General features: G+C 41.7%; 2 protein-coding genes and 1 non-coding gene across 4 annotated transcripts in view; 2 read left to right on the plus strand and 1 right to left on the minus strand.

Moving 5' to 3' along the window:
• The first annotated feature begins 8014 nt into the window (after positions 1-8014).
• On the plus strand, positions 8015-12644 carry RPL30 (ribosomal protein L30). Its single transcript, XM_030304269.1, has 5 exons — positions 8015-8095; positions 8203-8254; positions 8517-8662; positions 11427-11557; positions 12540-12644. Exons 2-5 carry the CDS (start codon positions 8234-8236, stop codon positions 12587-12589), a joined length of 348 nt encoding a protein of 115 aa, XP_030160129.1. The 5' UTR covers positions 8015-8095; positions 8203-8233; the 3' UTR covers positions 12590-12644.
• On the plus strand, positions 12233-12364 carry LOC115506577. Its single transcript, XR_003966431.1, has one exon. It is a non-coding gene; the product is annotated as a small nucleolar RNA SNORA72 (small nucleolar RNA).
• A 5592-nt stretch (positions 12645-18236) lies between the features above and the next one.
• Positions 18237-21344, minus strand: part of MATN2 (matrilin 2) — a 122214-nt gene continuing 119106 nt past the window's right edge. The window contains exons 15-18 of one of the 2 annotated variants that reach the window (XM_032591931.1): positions 21171-21242; positions 20687-20764; positions 20209-20307; positions 18237-18292 (exon numbers count right to left, since the gene is read on the minus strand). In XM_032591931.1, coding sequence (XP_032447822.1) covers positions 18237-18292; positions 20209-20307; positions 20687-20764; positions 21171-21242 — 305 coding nt within the window. Of the gene's footprint in view, positions 18293-20208; positions 20308-20686; positions 20822-21170; positions 21243-21344 lie in introns of both variants that reach the window. The other variant, XM_032591930.1, reaches the window with a different exon arrangement.

Below are 21344 nucleotides of genomic sequence, written 5' to 3' on the forward strand. Positions count from 1 at the left end.
GAGAGAGGGAGACACAGAATCTGAAGCAGGATCCAGGCTATGAGCTGTCAGCACAGAGCCCGACGGGGCTCGAACCCACGGACCGTGAGATCATGACCTGAGCCGAAGTCGGACGCTTAACCGACTGAGCCACCCAGGCACCCTATAATTGCCCCTTCTTATAAGGATACCAGTCATGTTGGATTAGGGCCCACCCATATGACCTCATTTTGCCTTAATTACCTCTTTAAAGGGCTGTCACCAAAAGAGCCGTATTATAAAGTTTAGGAATTCAACATATGAATGAGGGAACACGATTCAGACCATAACACCATCATTACTGATTTGGATGCTCAAATTGCCTGAAATTTGGCATATTTCCTTACACGGGCCATAGGGGTACACAGCTATGGTCTCTACAGTGTATTTAGAGGTCTCCCTCCCTTCCTTCTCTATCCCCCCTTCTCCTCCCCTTCCTGCTCCCTTCTCTTCTCACTTTTCCCCTCTTTCTTTCCTTCCTGCAGTGCAGGCCCAGCAAAGCCTAGGCCACCCCAGCAATCAATTCACAAATCCCTTCCAGTGAGGAGGAGACTGGGTGTCTTTGAGGAAGTACACTTTACAACATTACAAATACATATTATGACTCTTCTAGCCTTCTATCCAGGGTTACCATGTCCCAAGAGAAGTACTTTGAGAGTGGCTAAGGATTTGGCTGGATTCCAAGTCCCTGAGTAAATTGACAGGATTAGTGAAAGGAAGTTTAGGGGGAGAGGTATGTGAATGGACCTGGCAGAATAGACCAAAATTTGGGGGAATATTTATGTCTTATATAAATGCTATCAAAAGGCTGTTAGGTTGGGCTGTCCTAACAAAATGCCATAAACTGGGTGGCTTAAATAACATATTTATTTCTCACAGTTCTGGAGCCTGGGAAGTCTAAGATCAAGGTACGGGCCAATTTGGTTTCTGGTGAGAACTCTTTTTGGCTTGCAGGTGGGAACCTTCTCGCTGTGTCCTCACATAGGGGTTGGGGTGGAATCTTCTTCCTCCTATAAGGCCACAGCCCTAACAGATTAGGGCCCCACCCTTATGACCTCATTTAACCTTAACTACCTCCTAAACCCTACCTCCCCATTGAGTCACATTGAGGGTAAGGGGTTCCACATATGAATGGGGGAGGGAGGGGACACAAGTCAGTCCAGAGCAGGTTCCCACTTCAGCCGACGCTTTTGTAAGTTAAAGTCACATTTAATTTTATTTAGCTAGTGAAATTTTTCAAAACTCCATTCTTCCTCAAAAGAGCTGCAATAACTTACAGATTTTGTTTTGAGTTTATTTATTTATTTTGAAAGAGGGGGAGGAGGGGCAGAGAGAGAGAATCCCAAGCAGGCTCCGTGCTGTCAGCACAGAGTCTGATGCGGGGCTCAATCCCACGAACCATGAGATCATAACCTGATTTGAATTTGAGAGTCGGATGCTCAACCGACTGAGCCACCCAGGTGCCCCAAGATTGGTTAAATATGAACACTAACTTGAAATTCTCTGAGTCCTAATGTTTTCATGCTTACTGAGCCCAGTTAAGTTTCCTCCTTTCCCCATCAATTATTTTTTGACTGGGGTATCTTACTTTTCCTTGAAGATAATTTGTCAGCCAAGCCGTGGTCTCTTCCATTTTTCTTCAGAGGAAGCATTTTATAATCAGGTGAGTAATACTAATCAGGTGTCCTGTGGATGTTAGAAAATCTTTCTCATGAGCCACCTCAAGTCTTGCTCAATGAACTCAGGAATAAAATGGCTCTAAGAACAGGGAGAGAAGCCATATATATGCTCAATACCATGTTGCTCCACTTAACATGGTTTCCCTGGGTAAGTGCCCAGTTTGCCAGCAGCAGTAAGAGTAACAAAGTGTAAGCCTCCAAAATGGCACCTATAATTTGAGGGGACCTATCAGCCACCTTGTGAAAGAGTGATCAGACCTCTTTTGAAGCACCAGAAAATCTGTATTTTAATAGACAGTGGATTATGTTTGCTTTTCCTGCACTTCGGGCCCCTGGCAGCACCATCCATTAGTGGATGGTATCATCAAGACATTACACACCAAGACAATACATTCGGTGTATCTTATTAAATAACTCACTTTACTATGAGACAAGTAATGTAATAGGTTAATTTCTATGTGATTTACTGGTCTTCTCGTCTACCTCAATAGCCAGAAGCAGCTAAACCCATAGGATGATGGAAGGGCACAGTAAACACTCCCTTATGGCACCAACCAAGATAAAACCCCTTTGAAGGTTGGAGTGCTATCCTGTGGTTTGCAGAGTGTTCTGAACCAGTGACTAATAAATGGTACTGCTTCTCCCATGACTAGTATGCACACATCTAGGTCTTACTCTCCAAGCTTCCTGTTCACTTGGTAAACTACAACATAATTTTCCTTTTATGCTTAACTGAGCTAGTTTGTTTCTGTTGCTCACAACTTAAGTATCTAGACTAATATACAATGATTACCCTACCTCCCCCTCTCCATGACTAGTCTCCTTCTTAGCAATTACCTGTCCTGTCTTATTCTTGATAATACCTGAACATACCTGATACTGCGATTTTAAATGCTAATAGTACCTTGATTGAGTTGTATCTTGAAAGCATAGTTCATAAGTCTTTTCACCTCCAAGGAGTCCTTTTATCATTTTTCTTTGACATACTCATGTTTTGATGTCACAAATTTGCAGTTATTATTTCTTCATTAGCTAATCAGTGACATTTTCTGATCTGCAGGACATAGTTACATCATGTATAGTATTAAGTTAATTAAGTTCCAGTTAAAAGTAAAAAACATCAGTGTCAATCTGTGTATTACAGCTTTATTAAGGATAAAAGTACATGTACATGGAAGGCTTTCCAAATTACTGAATATGTAAAATGTTATTATGGACACGTAGAAACATAGTAACCCCATTTATACTAAAATTTCAAAAATGGACTCTAAGAAATATAAAATAATCCAAAGACATTTATGGACACTACTTTCCTAAAATGTCACCCCTCTATAGTAAAATAGTGAATGAAGTATTCTGGGTTCTTTGTATCCAAGAATATAAAAAACCTATGCTCCTTGGATGGAAAAATGGTTTAAAAAAAAAAAAAAAAAAAAAAGGAGAAAGCATTTCCCTGGCTTATTTTTAATCCAGTGCAGTCTGGAGCATTCCTAGTCTGAACAGAGAGGGGAACAGAAGAAATATTTTGGATTCCTTATTATTGTGGAGGCAGAAAGGGTGCAGAGGAATAGGTAGCATTCATTCCCCTTTGTCCTCTAATGGTTCAGAATTCTTATATTGGTCTATGTGTGTTTAGTTAGTCAAAAGGTCACCAATATTCATTCAGTTTACAGGATCTTTTCACTTGGATTCACTGTCCCTCCCTCACCAGATTTCTGAGCATGTTTAATGTCCGGGTGACTTAAGAATGTGAAGGTTGAGTTAGACAAATAGAGTTCCAAGTTACAGCTGACCCTTAAACAACACTGATTTGAACTGGAAGGGTCCACTTATATGTGGATTTTTTTTTCCCCAGTACAGAACTGTGATGTATTTACTCTTATGATTTTCTTAGGAACATATTCTTTTCTCATTTACTTTATTGCAAGTATATAGTATATAATACATAGAATATAAAAAATACATTATCTGACTGTTTATGTTATTGATAAGGCTCTTCTGGTCAACAGGAGGCTATTAGTAGTTAAGTTTTTTAGGAGTCAAAAGTTATACAATGGGCTTTTGAAAATGTGGGGGGTCAGTGCCTCTGACCTCTGAGTTGTTCAAGGGTCACCTGTATTAACGGGCCACTTCCTAATCTGGACACTAAGTAATAGCGATGATAATGAATATGATAGTTTTAACCGCTTAAGGGGATGGGCCAGTGTACTGAACCAATGAATATCACAAGAACTTGTTAGTATTTGCTCTAACCAGGAATGCAGCCTGTCACTTTTAATTCCCATAGCAAGTATAAACCAAAAGCACAATGAATGCAGGTGCCTGCAGAGTTCTCAGAATCTTGGAGCAGCGATTTTGGTGAATGGAAATCCAAAGCCTTGTGTTAATTCTATTCTGTCACATTTACCTGTTGGTATTTTTTCAAAATCACTCTGAAATGCTACAGATGGGCATCCAGAAAAAAACAAAATAATATCTAATGGCAAAGTCCTTTCTTAAAGCATATATATTTCCCAACTTTTTAGTATGATGATTTTCAAACTCAAGAAAGTTGAATAATACACCCAATACCTAAATACCCTCCACTTTAAATTCAACAATTGTTAACACTTTGCTGCATTTGCTCTACCCAACTGTCTACCTTCATTTAGGACTTTATTTACATTTATTTTAGCAATTCAAAAATAAGTTGCAGATAATCATGACACTTCATCTGTAAATACTTCAACATACATCTCTTTAGAATGAGGACATGACTTAAAGCACCCATTTTTAATAATAGTAAGAGTAATATTTTAACACAAGGGTCAGCAAAGTATGGCCTGCAGGCCAAATTTGGCCGGCTGCCTGATTCTGTAAATAAAGTTTCATTGGAACACAGCCATTATATATTGCTTATGGCTGCTTTTGTGAAACAACAGCAGAGCTGAGTAGTTGCCTCGTAGAACATATGGCCTCAAAGGCCTAAAATATTTATTATTTGACTCCATAGAAAAAGTTTGCCAATTTCTGCTCTAATAAAATACAAAGGTGGGAAATTTAATTAAAAATTTTTTAATTTTAGAAAGACCAAGTGAGCGGGACAGAGGGAAAGAGAGAGAGAATCTTTTTAAATTTATTTACTTGGGAGAAAGAGAGAGTACAAACAGGGCAGGAGTAGAGACAGGAGAGAGAGAGAAGCCCAAGCAGGCTCCAGACTGTCAGCACAGAGCCCGATGCAGGGCTTGAACCCACAAACTTTGAGATCATGACCTGAGCTGAAGCTGGATGCTTGACCAACTAAGCCACCCAGGTGCCCCGACAGAAAGAATCTTAAGCAGACTCCGCACCATCAGCACAGACCCCAATGTGCAGTTGGATCCCATGACCCTGGGATCAAGACCTAGCTGACATCAAGACCTGAGCTGACATCAAGAGTTGGATACATAACCAACTGAGCCACCCAGGTGCCACAATTTTATAAAATCTTCTTGAGCCAAAAGATTTGACTGTCATTTTTGTATTGCAAGTGTTTCTTCCCCTAGTGCATAGGTTTTATGATGTTGTCAATGACTTTAGGTATGGGGGGGGGGGTGGCTGTGCTGGGGAGGTTGGGGAGGTTAGGGAGGTAGGAGTTGGATTGAGGAAGAGAACTAATATTCACTGCCCATTTATTCTGTACTATGGGCTATGCTAGATGTTTTATACACCATTACATTTATTGTGATCCTCGCAACAATACTATGAAATAGACATATTATTCTAGTTTTCTGATGAAGAAACTGAGACTTAGAACCTTTAGACAATTTGCCCCAAGTCATGCAGATATTAACTAGAAAAACCTAGAACCTGGGGTGCCTGGGTGGCTCAGTCGGTTAAGTGTCCAACTTGGCTCAGGTCATGATCTCATGGTCTGTGGGTTCAATACCCTTGTTCTGCTCTGTGCTGACAGCTCAGAGCCTGGAGCCTACTTCAGATTGTGTCTCCCTCTCTCTCTGTCCCTCCCCCACTTGCACTCTATCTCAAAAATAAACCAAAAAAAAAAAAAAAAAAGAAAAGAAAAGAAAAACAAAAACCAAGAACCTAAATCTGTCTCCATAGAGATACAGCAAAATCCATTAAGATCCCCTAGGAAGAATTCTCAAATATTTTGTGGTCATGTTTCATACATAAGTGTTTTGGGCTTCTCTGTCTTCCAATTCAAAATAATAATAAGATCCCTGGAAGAAAGCAACTAAGGCCTTTCTTTTTTTTTTTTTTAATTTTTTTTTTTCCAACGTTTATCTATTCTTGGGACAGAGAGAGACAGAGCATGAACGGGGGAGGGGCAGAGAGAGAGGGAGACACAGAATCGGAAACAGGCTCCAGGCTCTGAGCCATCAGCCCAGAGCCCGACGCGGGGCTCGAACTCAGGACCGTGAGATCGTGACCTGGCTGAAGTCGGACGCTTAACCGACTGCGCCACCCAGGCGCCCCAGGCTTTTCTTTAAAGTATAGAGAGGACATATATAGTAAGGACCAGAAACTTGGTAACATATAATGAAAAGTACCCCAGGAAAGTCATATCAAGTACTTTAATCATTTAATCTCTAAAATGGGGGTGATCTCTATCCTGATTACTTTGGGAGAAAGTTAGTATTAAAAAGCTTTGAAAATATAGGGCTCAGTATAAAAGTGTAAGGCTTCATAATTTAGTTTATGTCTTTACCTAAGCAGGCGTGCCTCAAAAACAACTTGCCCATCTCATTCTTCAGTTGTGTGTGTGTGTTTAAAAGTAACCTTTACCCACAACATGGGGCTCAAACTCATGACACTAAGACCAAGAGGAGTCATATGCTCTACCTACTGAGCCAGTCCGGCGCCCCTCATTCTTTAGGTCCTTACTCCTCAAATTCTAGTATTTATAAGAATCACTGAGGCTGCTTATTAAAACGATTCCCAAGCCCCACCAAACACTTCTTCCACATACCTGGGTGGGGTCCAAGAGTCAGAATTCAAGGTGATTCTGAATTACGTGATCTGGGAGCCATTCTTTGAGAAATATTGTTTTCAGATATAACTGATGTTTCACAAGATCTATTTAAATCACCACTTTATGATTAATAAGGAACTTTACATAATGCATGCTGTGAAATAATTCAAGTAGTACTGAAATATTTAAGGTAAAAAATGTCCTCTCATCACCCACTTTTCTCATATCTTATCCAGTGGTGAGTTTTGATGATTAGCTTTCCAGACTTGAATTTTGTATGCATATACAAACACATGTATTGGTTTGTTTATATATATACATTATATATTATACATATATACATACATACAGAATGATGAGCATTTGGGGCGCCCGGGGGGCTCAATCAGTTAAGCATCCCACTTCGGCTCAGGTCATGATCTTGCAGTCTGTGGGTTCGAGCCTAGAGTCAGGCTCTGTGCTGACAGCTCAGAGCCTGGAGCCTGCTTCAGATTCTGTGTCTTCCTCTCTCTCTGCCCCTTCCCCGCTCGTGTTCGGTCTCGGTCTCTCTCTCTCAAAAATAAACATTAAAGAAAAAAATTTAAAAAAATGATGAGCATGTTTCTGATTTCCTTTGCCATCAAAAATAATACCAAAATAAATATCCTTGTTCACAGGTCTTTGAGCAACTGTGACTGTTCCTGATTCCTAAAAGTTGACACATAATGACAGCTTACCTATTGGTCCGATTTTACATTTTTGGTGCTGGTACATTTTGGAAGCTCTGTGCTTCGTATTTTGAATGATCCTTCACTGGACATTTATATCAAGGTCCAACGTTCACAACAAAAAGATTTCTAAATTAGACCTGTTTATTGCTCTCTGTTGCAAATTGAGCTTACAAGGTCGCACTAACACCGCCACTTAAGAGGTGAGTTTGGGGAAGCCAGCGCGGGGGCGCCACCGTTCTCCGAGAGGCCGGCAACTTGGGCGAAGACAGGGGAGGGCACACAGCTGCTTCGGCCCGCGCGGAACTGACGCGGGAAGGTAGACCCGGGAGCCGAGGCGCACCGAAGCCTTCCTCGAGTCTCCCCACGAGCCGCGGCTTCGGTACAGACGAGTTCAGCGGCAGCAAGACCGTGAATCCAGCCGCCTCTTCTCACCGCCCCTCCCGCCTCACCCTCAGTCGGCTTCTCTAACTCCCGCCCCGTTCGACGTTCCTCGAGTCTGCAGCTGGGAGCAACACACCGGCACAGCTTTAAGTCCCGCAGCAAGAGAAGGTACAGAACCCCACCGCCTCTCTAACTGGCTGTACTAACAGCAACCTGCAGCAGTCCTCCTCTTCTTGCCCTGCCCCTTCCGCTTGCGGCTTGCTTCCGGTTCCGGCGTCCCGGCTTTGCAGTGAAGAGCTTTGCATTGTGGGAACTCTTTCCTTTCTCTCTCCCGGCCATTTTGGCGGTTGCTTCTGGTGAGTGGGCTCTGCTGGGCCGAGGTGCGGGCCGCACTGGCAGCGCAGTGAGTTGCTCTTTGGAGTTCTGATCCTAAACGACCTGTCCTGTCCTTTGTATGTTCTAGGTTGGGTCCGCCCCGCACCTAAGGCAGGAAGATGGTGGCCGCAAAGAAGACGGTGAGTGAAGCGGGGCAGGGCCGGAAGCCGATTCACGTGGAGGAATGTCTAGGCCGGGGTGGGCCGATCTGAGCACACCGGGGAGACAGCGTGCTCACTGGCTTGGAGGGACCCGAGAGGAAATCTAGCGGTCCTCTCAGTGACTTGGGACCCTAGACTTTGGAGGTTTTTCTTAAAGGGGTCAGCTTCCAAAAAGCTGGATTCTGTTTTGAGATGGTTAAAAACAAGGCCTTCAGGTCCGTGTTAAATGTTTGCTTTGTAGAAAAAGTCGCTGGAGTCCATCAACTCTAGGCTCCAACTCGTTATGAAAAGTGGGAAGTACGTGTTGGGGTACAAGCAGACTCTGAAAATGATCAGACATGGCAAAGCGAAACTGGTCATCCTCGCCAACAACTGCCCAGCCTTAAGGTAATCAATCCAAGGAACCTTGAGTGTGTGTATCGTCCACTGCATATTCATCGAAGTGAATATCCAGGAGTGTAAGCTTGGGCAATCGGGGTAGCGCTAACTCAGCTTTATGTAAAATTTGTTTTAGGAGCGAGCACCTGCAGAAAATTTACGGATGCTTCTGTGGTGTTTGGGTCTTGAACCACCCCCCCCCCCCCATCATGTTTTCTCTTTGTAAGCTTGTATTTTGGAGAAGTGTGGCAAGAAGGGGAAAAACCATGGAACGTCAAACTTTGAGGGAGGCACAGAAATTTGTTTTTCCATGTATTTTGTGTCATGCCTTTTTGGTCATTCTTGAAAAGTACTCCGTTTTGGGGCGCCTGGGTGGCTCAGTCGGTTGAGCGTCCAGCTTCGGCTCAGGTCGTGATCTTGCGGTTCGTGAGCTCCGCATCAGGCTCTGTGCTAACAGCTCAGAGCCTGGAGCTGCTTCTGATTCTGTGTCTCCCTTTCTCTCTCTGCCCCTCCCCTGCTCATGCTCTCTCTCTCTCTCTCTCTCTCTCTCTCTCTCTCAAAAATAAACAAACATTAAAAAAATTTTTTTTAAAGTACTTTGTTTTGGGGGCTGCCTGGGTGGTTTAATCAGTTAAGTGTCCACTCTTGATTTTGCTCAGGTCATGATCTCAGGGTTAGTGGGTTAGTGGTTCCAGCCCAGCATAGGGCTCTGTGCTGACAGTTTGGAGCCAGCTTGAGATTTTTTCCCTTTCTCTCTGCCCCTCCCCTGCTCTCTCACTCTCTCTCAAAAATAAATAAGTTTTTTAAAAAAGTATCCCATTTTTTTAACTTGTTACTGTATAGTAAAACTAAGGTAAGAAAAGCGCAGGCTGTCTGTGGAGCTACAGGTTCCTAGTTCCCCAAGTTTTAGCTTGACTTCACTGTTTTGAAATTGAATTTAGCATGGAAAATAAGTTAAAGAGACTTGGACTGTACAGAATATAAGCCATGTGATCAGTCTGCTACACTGCATTGAGTTTTTTCTGTGGTAATGCGTAACCTTCTTGTGACATTTTATATAGGGTGTCTGTACATAATTGGCTTGCCTGGAGTGCTCTGTTCTCCATCCCATCCCATGGTTTGGTCTTCAGGCTTACCTTCTATATCAGTGCTTCTCAAACGTGAATGTGCACACAATTACTGGTAATCTTGTTAAATGCAGGTTCTGATTTAATGGGTTTGGGATGGGACCTGACATTATGCATTTTTTGTTAATTTTTTTTTTTAATGTTTATTTTTGAGAGACCAAGTGAGAATGGGGGAGGGGCAGAGAGAGAGAGAGAGACACACACACACAGAATCTGAAGCAGGCTCCAGGCTCTGAGCTGTCAGCACAGAGCCCGAAGTGGGGCTCAAACTCACAAACTGAGAGATTGTGACCTGAGCCAAAGTTAGCCGCTTAATGGATTGAGCCACCCAGGTGCCCCTGAAATTTTTTAAATGTTTATTTGGAGAGAGAGAGAGAGAGTGCCCAGGAGCAGGAAATGGGCTAGAGAGAGGGAGAGCAAGAATCCCAAGTGGGCTCCCCACTGTCAGTGCAGAGCCCTACCAGGGGCCACGAACCATGAAACCATGAGATCGATCGTGACCTGAGCTGAAATAAAGTCAGTGGACACTTAACCATTTGAGCCACCCGGGTGCCTCTAACATTAGGCGGTTTTAACAAGCACCCACACTACTGCTGGTCTGTGGATCCATATTTTGAGTAGTGGCAAGGTTCCATTAGGACTCTTCTAATTTGTAAAACCATTAATGTTTGTCTACTCAATTGACGCAGAAATGTTAAGTTTATGTAAGTAGTATCATTCCCCATCTAGGATTCAGAGCACCAGAGAGTGATAAAAGTGGTTTATCTTTTTTTTATAATTTTTTAAAGTTTATTTATTTATTTTTTTAAATTTTTTTTCAACGTTTTTATTTATTTTTGGGACAGAGAGAGACAGAGCATGAACGGTGGGAGGGGCAGAGAGAGAGGGAGACACAGAATCGGAAACAGGCTCCAGGCTCTGAGCCATCAGCCCAGAGCCTGACGCGGGGCTCGAACTCACGGACCGCGAGATCGTGACCTGGCTGAAGTCGGACGCTTAACCGACTGCGCCACCCAGGCGCCCCAAAAGTTTATTTATTTTTGAGAGAGCACTAGTGGGGGAGGAGCAAAGAGAGGGAGAATCCGAAACAGGCTCCGCGATGTTAGCACAGAGCCCAATACAGGGCTTGAACTCAACAAACCTTGAGGTCATGACCTGAGCTGAAACCAAGAGTCCAACGCTTAACTGACTGAGCTACCTGGGCACCTCCAGAAATAGTTTATCTTTGAAACATAACACAGGTTTGGATTCTGGAACCTCCACTTACTGATCTGTGCCTGGATGTCTTTATTAGTTAAAAAAAAATTGAGTATGTTTTACTTAAGAGGTTATTGTGGGATTATGTAAAGTGTCTGATGTGTAGTAAATGCTAAGTAAATATTTTTATTTCACATCCTGCCCTCTTTTCCATAAGCATAGTTATGGTCTTAAACATAGGTATTCAGAAGATATTTGCTGGGTGTCCCATTTCTTAGAAAAGACCAAAGGAAAGGATGGTTTGTATTGGCTAATGGATATGATACTTTTTTTAGGGTGATTATTGATTTGATGACTGTTGGAAGTTAAAACTTCTGAGGGAAATAGTAACATTTAATCTGTCAGTCATTTGGTATGGCATTTATTTATTTGTCTTTTGTTTACCAAAGGAAGTCTGAAATAGAATACTATGCCATGTTGGCCAAAACTGGTGTCCATCACTACAGCGGCAATAATATTGAATTGGGCACAGCGTGTGGGAAATACTACAGAGTGTGCACACTGGCTATTATTGATCCAGGTATGTTTTTTAAGTCATAAAAGAATTTTCCCTTTAGAATGTAATTACAAGTACTCTTTGGTATACAAATATCTTTGCTAACTAGGTTCAGATATTCAGAATATGGATATATGGCAAGGGATATCCTGTAGTTTTATTTCACAGAAAATTGATAACGGATATAAGTACGTTATGATAGGTCTTGGTGTAAATGAAGTTTTTTTACTTTGAGATTATGAAAATTGTTTGAAGCCCTTAAAATTTAGGACCTTGGTAAAGGTGAAATTATAAAGGGGGAGGAGGGATCAAATGAAATAGTAGAAAGGAATCCTTACTGGCTGCCTAAGGACAGATGGGTAAAGATTCAGTTGAGAAAAAGAAGTGGCTACAAATACAGATCATGTTATATTTTAGAACTTAGGAGTTTTTTTTTTTTTTTTTTTTTAATTTTTTTTTTCAACGTTTTTATTTATTTTTGGGACAGAGAGAGACAGAGCATGAACGGGGGAGGGGCAGAGAGAGAGGGAGACACAGAATCGGAAACAGGCTCCAGGCTCTGAGCCATCAGCCCAGAGCCTGACGCGGGGCTCGAACTCGCGGACCGCGAGATCGTGACCTGGCCGAAGCCGGACGCTTAACCGACTGCGCCACCCAGGCGCCCCAGAACTTAGGAGTTTTTAATTAATTCATAAAAGACTGCGAATATTCTCGCTGTTCTGATTTTGTAATAATCAGGGCAGGCTAAACATTCGCTATATTAAGACCATGCATGTGTCCCCAGACTTAGTTCTTTCCCTAGGTCTGGTTTTATCAATGCTGGTGATAAACCAAGTCTGACTTACATGATGCATCCGTGGAAAATGTCTGTGACTCTAGGTATCTGATCATCCTTGAGAAGTGACAGCAAATCTAGTGTAACAACTTTTGAAGATAACCATTGCCAATGTGATGATTACCAGTTGCCATTAAACAAATTGTAAAACTGTTATGTCTTATTTTCCAGGTGATTCTGATATCATTCGAAGCATGCCAGAACAGACTGGTGAAAAGTAAATCACGTAAAATTTTTCGTTAATAAAATTGGCTAGAGCTTGTTTTAAAAACTGTATTCATTTCCGTTATTTTCTTTGTATCTTTCTGTTCCCATACATTTTCCTGAAGATAGAATTTGAGAGGATGAGGCATTTAGATATGGTGGCAAGACTTGGGTTAATAGCTGTACATCTCAGTTGCCATTTTCCTTTTTATAAAGGGAGTGCAGAGTTCCTTTCCTATACTAGATTTTTAAGAGATTCCAATCTTGGAATATTGTTGGCATTTTTTATTTGAATATGTTTGAGGGGCACCTGGGTGGCGCAGTCGGTTGAGCGTCCGACTTCAGCCAGGTCACGATCTCGCAGTCCGTGAGTTCGAGCCCCGCGTCAGGCTCTGGGCTGATGGCTCAGAGCCTGGAGCCTGTTTCCGATTCTGTGTCTCCCTCTCTCTGTGCCCCTACCCCGTTCATGCTCTGTCTCTCTCTGTCCCAAAAATAAATAAAAAAAAAAAAAAAAAAAAAAAAAAAAGAATATGTTTGAGAGGCAGCAAAGATCAATACCCAGAATTTAACCAGAATTGCAATTCATAAGGCAGCTTATATCTACAAATGAGTAGCAGAGAGGATTAAATGAAATATCCTCACCCGAAATGTTTTCATTCTGAGAAAAGTTCTGTTGAACTTTAATGAAGAAGGATTTTTCCAAAGGGTGTGTAGTGGTTCAGGTAGAAGAAATGTACTTAGGGCCCCTCAGAATAATCCCAGGCCTTCAATAAGTGCTAAATCCAGTTGCCCAACATTTGTTTTATATAATTTTATTCCTGGAAGATAGCACTGTGAAGTGTTTGGTGTTCAGATTTTTAGGAAGCTGCATACTACGTCTTCCATGTATGTCCATTGGAACCCTTTTCCCACATTTCCCTTGGAACATTCTCAGGAGTTAATTTAGGGAAAAATACTGTAGATATGTCTTGACTTACAGAGTCAAATGTTGCTGGTGGGGTATACTGTATGCAATGCTGTGCTCTAAGGCTGCAAAAGTGTCAGAAATAACCGTATCATATCATTTGGACTTCAGATGATCCAACTCTCGTACTACCCAAAACCGGGTAGTAGATGAGTGAGACCTAGATGAGTGAGACCTTGATGAGGCCGTCAATATGCTCTGGAATGTCACAAGACTTTTTTTTTGTTTCTTTTGGGAGCTGAGCATGCCAGTGGGGGAGGGGCAGAGAATCTTAAGCAGGCCTGCCCGAAATCCAGCGCCTTGGGGCTCCATCTCAGACACTGCAACATTGTGACCAGAGCAGCGGTCACATCACCCACTGAACTACCGGGCACCCCTGAGGCTTTAATTGCTATGGTAACCATGGGTGGGTCAGGTTCCCAGTTTCGTAGAAGGGGGAATGGGTCTCTTTCAAGATAACATTACATAATTTTAGTTTGTCTGGAATTTGATGTTATGGATACCATGTGAAGAGTAGCTGTTACCAACTAGTTTTACTGGTTAGTCAGTTACTCAGTATTTCTCAATTTGGGAGCACTACCGACATATTTCAATGGGATAATTCTTTGTTGTGGAGGGCTGAATACTGCAGGATATTTCTTATTCATGTTTCTTCCATATTGTAATGACACCCCCAAATGTTACCCCATGTTTTCAAAGTAGCATCTCCTGGCCAACAGCCACAGAGATATGAAAATCTAAAAATTTTTAATGTTTTTTTAATGTTTTATTTTTGAGAGAGAGTGAGTGAGGGAGGGGCAGAGAGTGAGGGAGACACAGGATCTGAAGCAGGCTCCAGGCTCTGAGCTGCCAGGACAGAGCCTGATGCAGGGCTCAAACTCATGAACTGTGAGATCATGACCTGAGCTGAAGTTGGACCCTTAACCGACTGAGACACCCAGGTGCCCCTGTAAATGTTCTTAAGTGCTCCTATCTTCACATCCAGAGACTGGTATCCCCCAGGTGGTTTAAAATGTTTGAAATCTGTCAGATAAGACTTGCTTGGTCAGATTACTGCTGGTCTCTAATGCCATTAGTCTGTTCCTTAGTTAAAAATGGTTGCCCTTGGTTAAGGAAGTTTGTGGTGCTTATTTTCTACTTGATAAATTTTGCCTTTCAAATTGAGCTTGCAGCTACTTGGGTTATTTTTGGATTATTTTTCCCTCCAGTTTGACCAGTTACAATTTAGTGAAGGGGTGTACCTGAAAGGATACATTGTTGCCAACACTAGGGTACCATTTCTTTGTAAGGATTCTGTTGCAGGACTTGTGGCTGCAGGCATTTTGGAGCGATGGCTTTTAGGAAATAATTGGTGATTTTTAGGGGCTTCTAGGTAGTGATAATATGCTCTGAGGTCATTCGGCTTTTGCCTTTTCTTTATATGTGCTTTTTGTGCACTCCTTGTTTTAAGCAAGAAAGGAATTTACAGTTCAGAGAAAACGAGTTTAAAGCTAGTAGATAGGAAATGTATCTCACCCATTCTGGCCTGGGACAGCTGTGATGAAGTGCCATTAAAATGCTGCCAGAATTGGAGAAAATACCACTGGTCAGGAAGATCTGGGAAGGTCTAAGTTGGCATTTTTACATGTAATTTTCCGATTATAATCAAAGTAATGTGTTTGGCTAGGAAGCTCTCTTATGCAGGGGATTGTGGGAAATTCCAGCCAAATGGATTTATTCCATACTTGTACTGAGTTGTTACGTCTGGAGATAAAAATGTCCGAAAGAAGAGGTTGGTCATTGTGGAGTGTATTAATTGTAATCGGTGTGGTGTGGTGGCAGGGGCAAAAGGTACGTAGAGAAGAAAACAAACTTGAGGCTGGTGGCCATGAATGCAATGAGTTGGGCCTTCTGGAAGATCTGGTTCATGGAAAATTCTCTTTGCTTTGTTGCAAATCTTAACTTCCAGCTGCCCCTTAGATGTATGCTCCCCCTGTGTGCAGAGGCATCTGGTTTCCTTCCCCTCCTTTTCCAGGCCTACTCCAACATCCTCTTCCAGTCTAGATGGGGTGCCTCTGAGTTACCATAGAACCTTTTTTTATAACATTAGCCACATTTGTTTCTCACTAAACTAAGATCCTAGAGGACAGAGACTCCGCATTTTCAACTCTGTTGTCACTTAGGAGTTCAAACAGGGTGAATAATGACTTTAGGGTTTAAACATTGAATTCTCATTGATATGCTTGTGGCTTTCTAGGCCAGAATTTCATCTTTGTCTTGTTTATAGTAGGTCTTGAACATCTTGTACATTTACTATAATTTACTATTCCTATCTTTTTGCTTCAAAAGGTAATTTAGGAGTAGGAATCTTCCAAAGTACTTTCCTCAGGGTAAGGTAAGCAAAGCATTCATTTGCTCAACATATACTTAAATTACCTTCTTTGTGTCAGATAATTCTAGGAGGCTGAAGAATAAAAACATAAGTAGTGTACATGTTAAGCCATTTAATCCTCTTGACAATCCATTGAGATAGTACCGTTAGTCCCATTTGACAGATGAAGAAAGCAAGGCCTGGAAAAGTCACACAAATAATGAAACCTGAATGCAAAACTTTTAACACCTGAGACATATGTACAAATAACAAAACAAGGAAAATGGGGAAGTATTTCAGATTCTAGATAATCTTAAATATCTTGGATTAATATGTAAATGTGATGAATTGGTTGGAGAGCTTTTTTTCTTATGAAGGCATTTTCCTTCCCAATATGAAGAAAGTTGAAAACCTTACGATGAAATGTATTCAATAGCTAAAAATGAAGTGGGGGGAGGTACAGTCTAGAGCCACTAGGGGGAGCAGGGACTCAACAAAAAGTGAAGTACAACTGTGCCAAGGAAGCAATGCCTGAACTAGAAGTGTATCTCAGAAGGTAAGGCCAACCCAAATCAATACTTCCTCATGAAAACCTGTTTTCAGGGTCAACTGGGTGACTCAAATACAAATATAAACTGAGGTTTGATACTTTGAACCACACAACTTTTATACTTAAATACCAGTGATTTTCAGATAGGATTGAAGCTTAGATGTTCTCACTCTACCACACTGCCTTTTGGGAGGACATTCTGATGAAAACACTCATTTTAAAATATTTAAACAAGCATACTAAAGGTGTTTCATTTAAAAAGCATCATTTGGCCTCAAATACAGTAGCTTCCATGGGAAGGATGTCATGTTGGGGGTCTTCATTTCTTCATGAAGTTATTACCTGTATTGTTTCCTGCTGCTCTAAGTGCTTTGAAAGACTTGATGTCTCCTTTGACCCTTATATTCCAACTTTCTTATTTTCTCAGGGATGTGAGATCATGCAATCATGACCAGAAACCAAGAGCCAGATGCCCAACAGACTGAGACACTGGGTTCCCTGATTTATTTTTTTCTTTTAGTAGGCTTCACACCCAGTGGGAGCCCAATGCAGGGCTCCAACTTATGACCCTGAGATCAAGACTTGAGCTGAGATCAAGAGTCAGATGCTTAGCCTAATAAGCCACCCAGGTGCCCCTAGTACATTCCTTTTAAATTATTTTTATTTTTTTAGTACATTCCTTTTAGATGGATAGTAGTTCTGAGGTATGGACTGTGCTACAATTTGACAGTTCTCTTTGTGATGATGATTAGGTTATTTCTAATTTGTAAATTCGAGTAACATTCTGTACAGGTTTCCTTGCCTGTATGTGCTAAAGTCCTCTAGTTAGATGCTGGTAAGTGCAGTTGCTAGAGTGCAGGGTTGTGGGCATTTTTAGTTTCACTAAAATGTCCATTTGCACGAGCATGCCCGTTTGCATTCTCGCTAGTAGTGTACAAGAGCTCCATTTTTTACATCCTTGTCATACATACTAATTTTTGCCAAGCTGATTGTTTTAACTTGCATTTTCCTGATTGCCAGCAAGTTTAAATATTTTTTGAGAGAGAGGGAGAGTGTGTGGAGGAGGCGGGGGAGACAGAATCCTAAGCAGGGTCCATGCAGCACAGAGCCTGACGTGGGGCTTGATCCCACGACCCTGGGATCATGATCTGAGCTGAAATCCAGAGTCTGACCCTTAACCAACTGAGTCACCCAGGTGCCCCAAATACTTTTTTTCAAATGCATATTGACCATTTCCCATATACACATACCTTGTGTTTCAAGTTAAACTAGGAATATTTACACAGAATACCATCCTCTGAAGTGGTGAACTTTAATACTGTATAAAAAAAAAATCCCAATTTGTTAATTCAAGTACATACGTTCTATGATTTTATGCATACATCCATATACATATATCAAGGTAAAAGTCCAATACAAAAAAATAGCTTTTCCTATGGCCAGTGTTCTACAGAATTCAGACTGCAAACTATTTTGTAGTCAAATGAGATTGCAACACACTAAGGCAGGACAAGGCAAAAGCAAATCAGGTCCACAGTATGTTACAGAATATCTTGCATAGCTTACTTGCTCTCACTTGATAATCGTATTTTAGGATTCTGAAGGATTTTTCTTTCTCAATAAATGTATACAAGTTAGTGTACACTTTTTGTCTTTGTTCTATAGCAAACCAGCTCTCTCAGTACTACTTATGTTTTACTTGACAACCTAGAAGTAACAACAGCCTGAGCTTTGGGGCTCCGAACTGCTTTCACTGTCAGCCTTGATACGATGTACAAATATGTAGAGCATTTCAAATCCTCATCTGTATCTCAGGCGATTTTCCAGGGCTTCCATCCTCTGTGTCATTTCTTCTAGTAAATCTCAAATTAAGGAAGAGGAATCTGAATTGCCTGTTTTTATTTACATTCAAATACAAACTTGATTTATCTACATAAAAATTTGTCCTGAAAAATAAAACTTTTTCCACTTCTGTTAAGTTTTTTTAATTTTTTTAAAGTTCATTCATTTTTAGAGAGCGACAGAGCATGAGTCGGGGAGGGGCAAAGAGAGAGGGAGACACAGAATCCGAAGCAGGCTCCAAGGCTCTAACTGACAGCACAGAGCCCAACATGGGGCTCAAACCCATGGACCATGAGATCATGACCTGAGCCAATGTCAGATGCTTAATCAACTGAGCCACCCAGGTGCCCCTCTGTTAAAAATTTTTAAACTCTGACTTGAGGTTTTCATTTAACACATGCTATCAACACTATAAATCTCTTTCAGGTTAAATGTTTCTTTAACATCAAAGCCAGAGAGTTCAGTTAAAATTCTTTCAGAAAAATGTTTAATTCTACTCACATCTGTGTGCTTGTAAAGTAGTTTGCCACAGCACACCTTTGGGAGCCAGAGTGATAATATTGGGAATGTGAAGAGAAGGATGAGGCCTTAGTAAATAATGTCAGGAAAGAAAAGAGATCGGGGAGTTTTCACCCATGATGCCAGATACAGCAAAAAGGTAGCAGCCTTGAAGTCTTAAGACCTATGCTCTTTTTTTTTTAATCTAATGTTTATTTTTGAGAGAGAGAATGTGAACAGGGGAGGGGCAGAGAGAGAAGGAGACACAGATTCGGAAGCAGGCTCCAGGCTCTGAGCTATCAGCACAGAGCCCGATGTGGGGCTCAACTCAAGCACAGCGAGATCATGGCCTGAGCCAAAATGGACGCTTAACGGACTCTGCCACCCAGGGGCCCCTATGCTCTTTTATATGTAACTTCCTTAGTCAACTTCTGAAACACCCTCAGAAGTGGGGTGGGAAAAGGCAGAGGAGAGGGGCATTAGAACAAGCATTTGTCTTCACGTAAGCTCCTTAATCCCCTCCACCCATCCCCTTGGTGACAGAGTGAGAGCCTGGATTCATCACCCACGTTAACCACTGTCAGGTTGTTTTACTTGAGGGAGCATATTTCCAGCTTTCAGAAAGGGAATTGCTACATCTGTTCCTTATTATATCAACCCATTGGCACAGAGATAGTTCAGGATTCAACCATTTCCCTATAGGCTAATTGATGCATGTGGAGATAGACATCAGCCAGCTTTAGTAAGCTTACTGTAATTTGAAGTTCAGAGCAGCTGGCAGTATAAAAACACTGAATCCTCATTTCTCCATTATCTCAAAGCATTCCTTTTATTTGTAATAATTGGTTTAATGAATCATTGGACCCTGCTGTTCCCTTGATAGCATGTTTCATCTTAGAGTGCTGATATAAAAGATCTCTGCTGCCAAACAAACAAACAAAAAACCCTAGTCTTCTAGAAACTGCACACTGACCAACTGTGGCTGCAGTATGGCTTGGGGCCAAAGGAAAGGTCTGGAGTTTAGATGGAGTTTGAAACCTCTTCAGTCCACATTCTTTGCCTGTACTTACTGTACCTTTGATGCACATCAGACCCAGTACATTTCCTTTTCCTCCCAGCAGAGAGGCAGTTAAATTTTCAGTCTGTTTTCTCTTTACTTTGCAGACTTTTACTTTCCTGGCAGACTGGCCTTCCTGCTAAACCCCTAGAACAGCAGATAGCAACTACGTGCTTGACCCTGGCCACGAAGCTTGGCTTGCCCTTGGCTCTGAAACACCTATCAGGTTGCTTAAGTAAAAAAGCCTTTCTGGGAGTTCACTACTCTTGACTTCATGGAAATAGTTTCATTTGATATACACCCACAAATAGTATTTGTGAAGTTTGGTAAGATTCTTTGCATTGCACATAGAAGCATAATATTAGAAAAGGATATAGCGTTGTGTTAACTTTCTCACTTCTTCATTTGCAAGGTTCTGGAACATTATTAGGTTTTCACATTTGCACTGATCGTGTTTTTCTTCCAAAGGACTTCCTGAGAAAGCACACGGAAAGTGTTCACTCACCTCTATAACCCACCAGGCTTCCCAGATGCATAATAATAGGACTGAATCAGCATACGGAAGAAACCAAAATGAAGGAACTGCTCAACTTTTTCCGCACAGTCAGATCCAGTAAATACCAGGAAAGGGCCGTGTACACTTCCAACACTGCCTTTCGTGTGGACTGCAGGGAAGGCTGCCCCAGTTTCTTTCAGTTAATTTTTTTTGAGTTCTCATTTTACTTAAGCTGTTCTCTTATCCTCTATCCTGGTTCCTCCTCCCTCCTTACTTTTCCTCCTCTCAGCTGAGTTTGTTGGCAAGCTAAGAGGCTGGTATCACGTTCCCTTCTAGTAATACTGTATTTGGAATTACCTGAAGATTTTGTTGAATGGAAAAGCTTTTGTGTGGACCGTGAAACACTGTCTTCTTCAAACAGATATCGGTGTTGCACTGCAAAATTAGAACAGGAAAGTAGGTCTCGGATATTTATGGTGACTGGCTCAGATTCTGTAAAGAGAAAGAAAACTGAAGTCAAACCTGCTTACCACGGTTGTGGTTCTAAGACAGCCATCAGCTGTCTCAGTAAGGTACTTGATGTTCCTAGCATGTAGTACACGGCTTTACTTTGGGGACATACTGTGGCAAAAGACTCAGCAGAGAGGCTATTACCAAATAGGGCTTAAAGTGGAGAGCAAATGTTTCCTATCTGACCAAGGGAAAAAAGCCATAGTTAACGTAATTCAAATCTTACTCACTTTCACTCCTTTACAACTTTTGTCTGAGGGCGGAAGCAACCACCAAAGGTCCTAGAAACACTGCTTTTTAAAATTTACCTATTGGCTTTTCAGGATTTTACCTGTTGGCTGGTGGGCCTTCTTCGGCAGTTCCCCTGCTGGGGAGTCCTGACTTCCGTCCGAGTCTTCCAGAGCTGAGAGGAAAAAGATGACCAACAGGAGTGACAGCTGTCTGCATGCATGTGTGCTCTTTAGGAAACTGGTCCCAGACCAGCTCCTTACCTACCAGCTGTAAC

This window comes from Lynx canadensis, chromosome F2 (genome assembly GCF_007474595.2).
Source record: "Lynx canadensis isolate LIC74 chromosome F2, mLynCan4.pri.v2, whole genome shotgun sequence".
NCBI lineage: Eukaryota > Metazoa > Chordata > Mammalia > Carnivora > Felidae > Lynx > Lynx canadensis.

What these genes read in the sequence shown, in the direction of transcription:
- RPL30 (XM_030304269.1), top strand. Translation starts at nt 8,234, where the DNA reads ATGGTGGCCGCAAAGAAGACG. An exon ending in AACAACTGCCCAGCCTTAAG is followed by an intron (nt 8,663 to 11,426) that starts GTAATCAATCCA and finishes TGTTTACCAAAG; the next exon opens with GAAGTCTGAAATAGAATACT. An exon ending in ACTGGCTATTATTGATCCAG is followed by an intron (nt 11,558 to 12,539) that starts GTATGTTTTTTA and finishes CTTATTTTCCAG; the next exon opens with GTGATTCTGATATCATTCGA.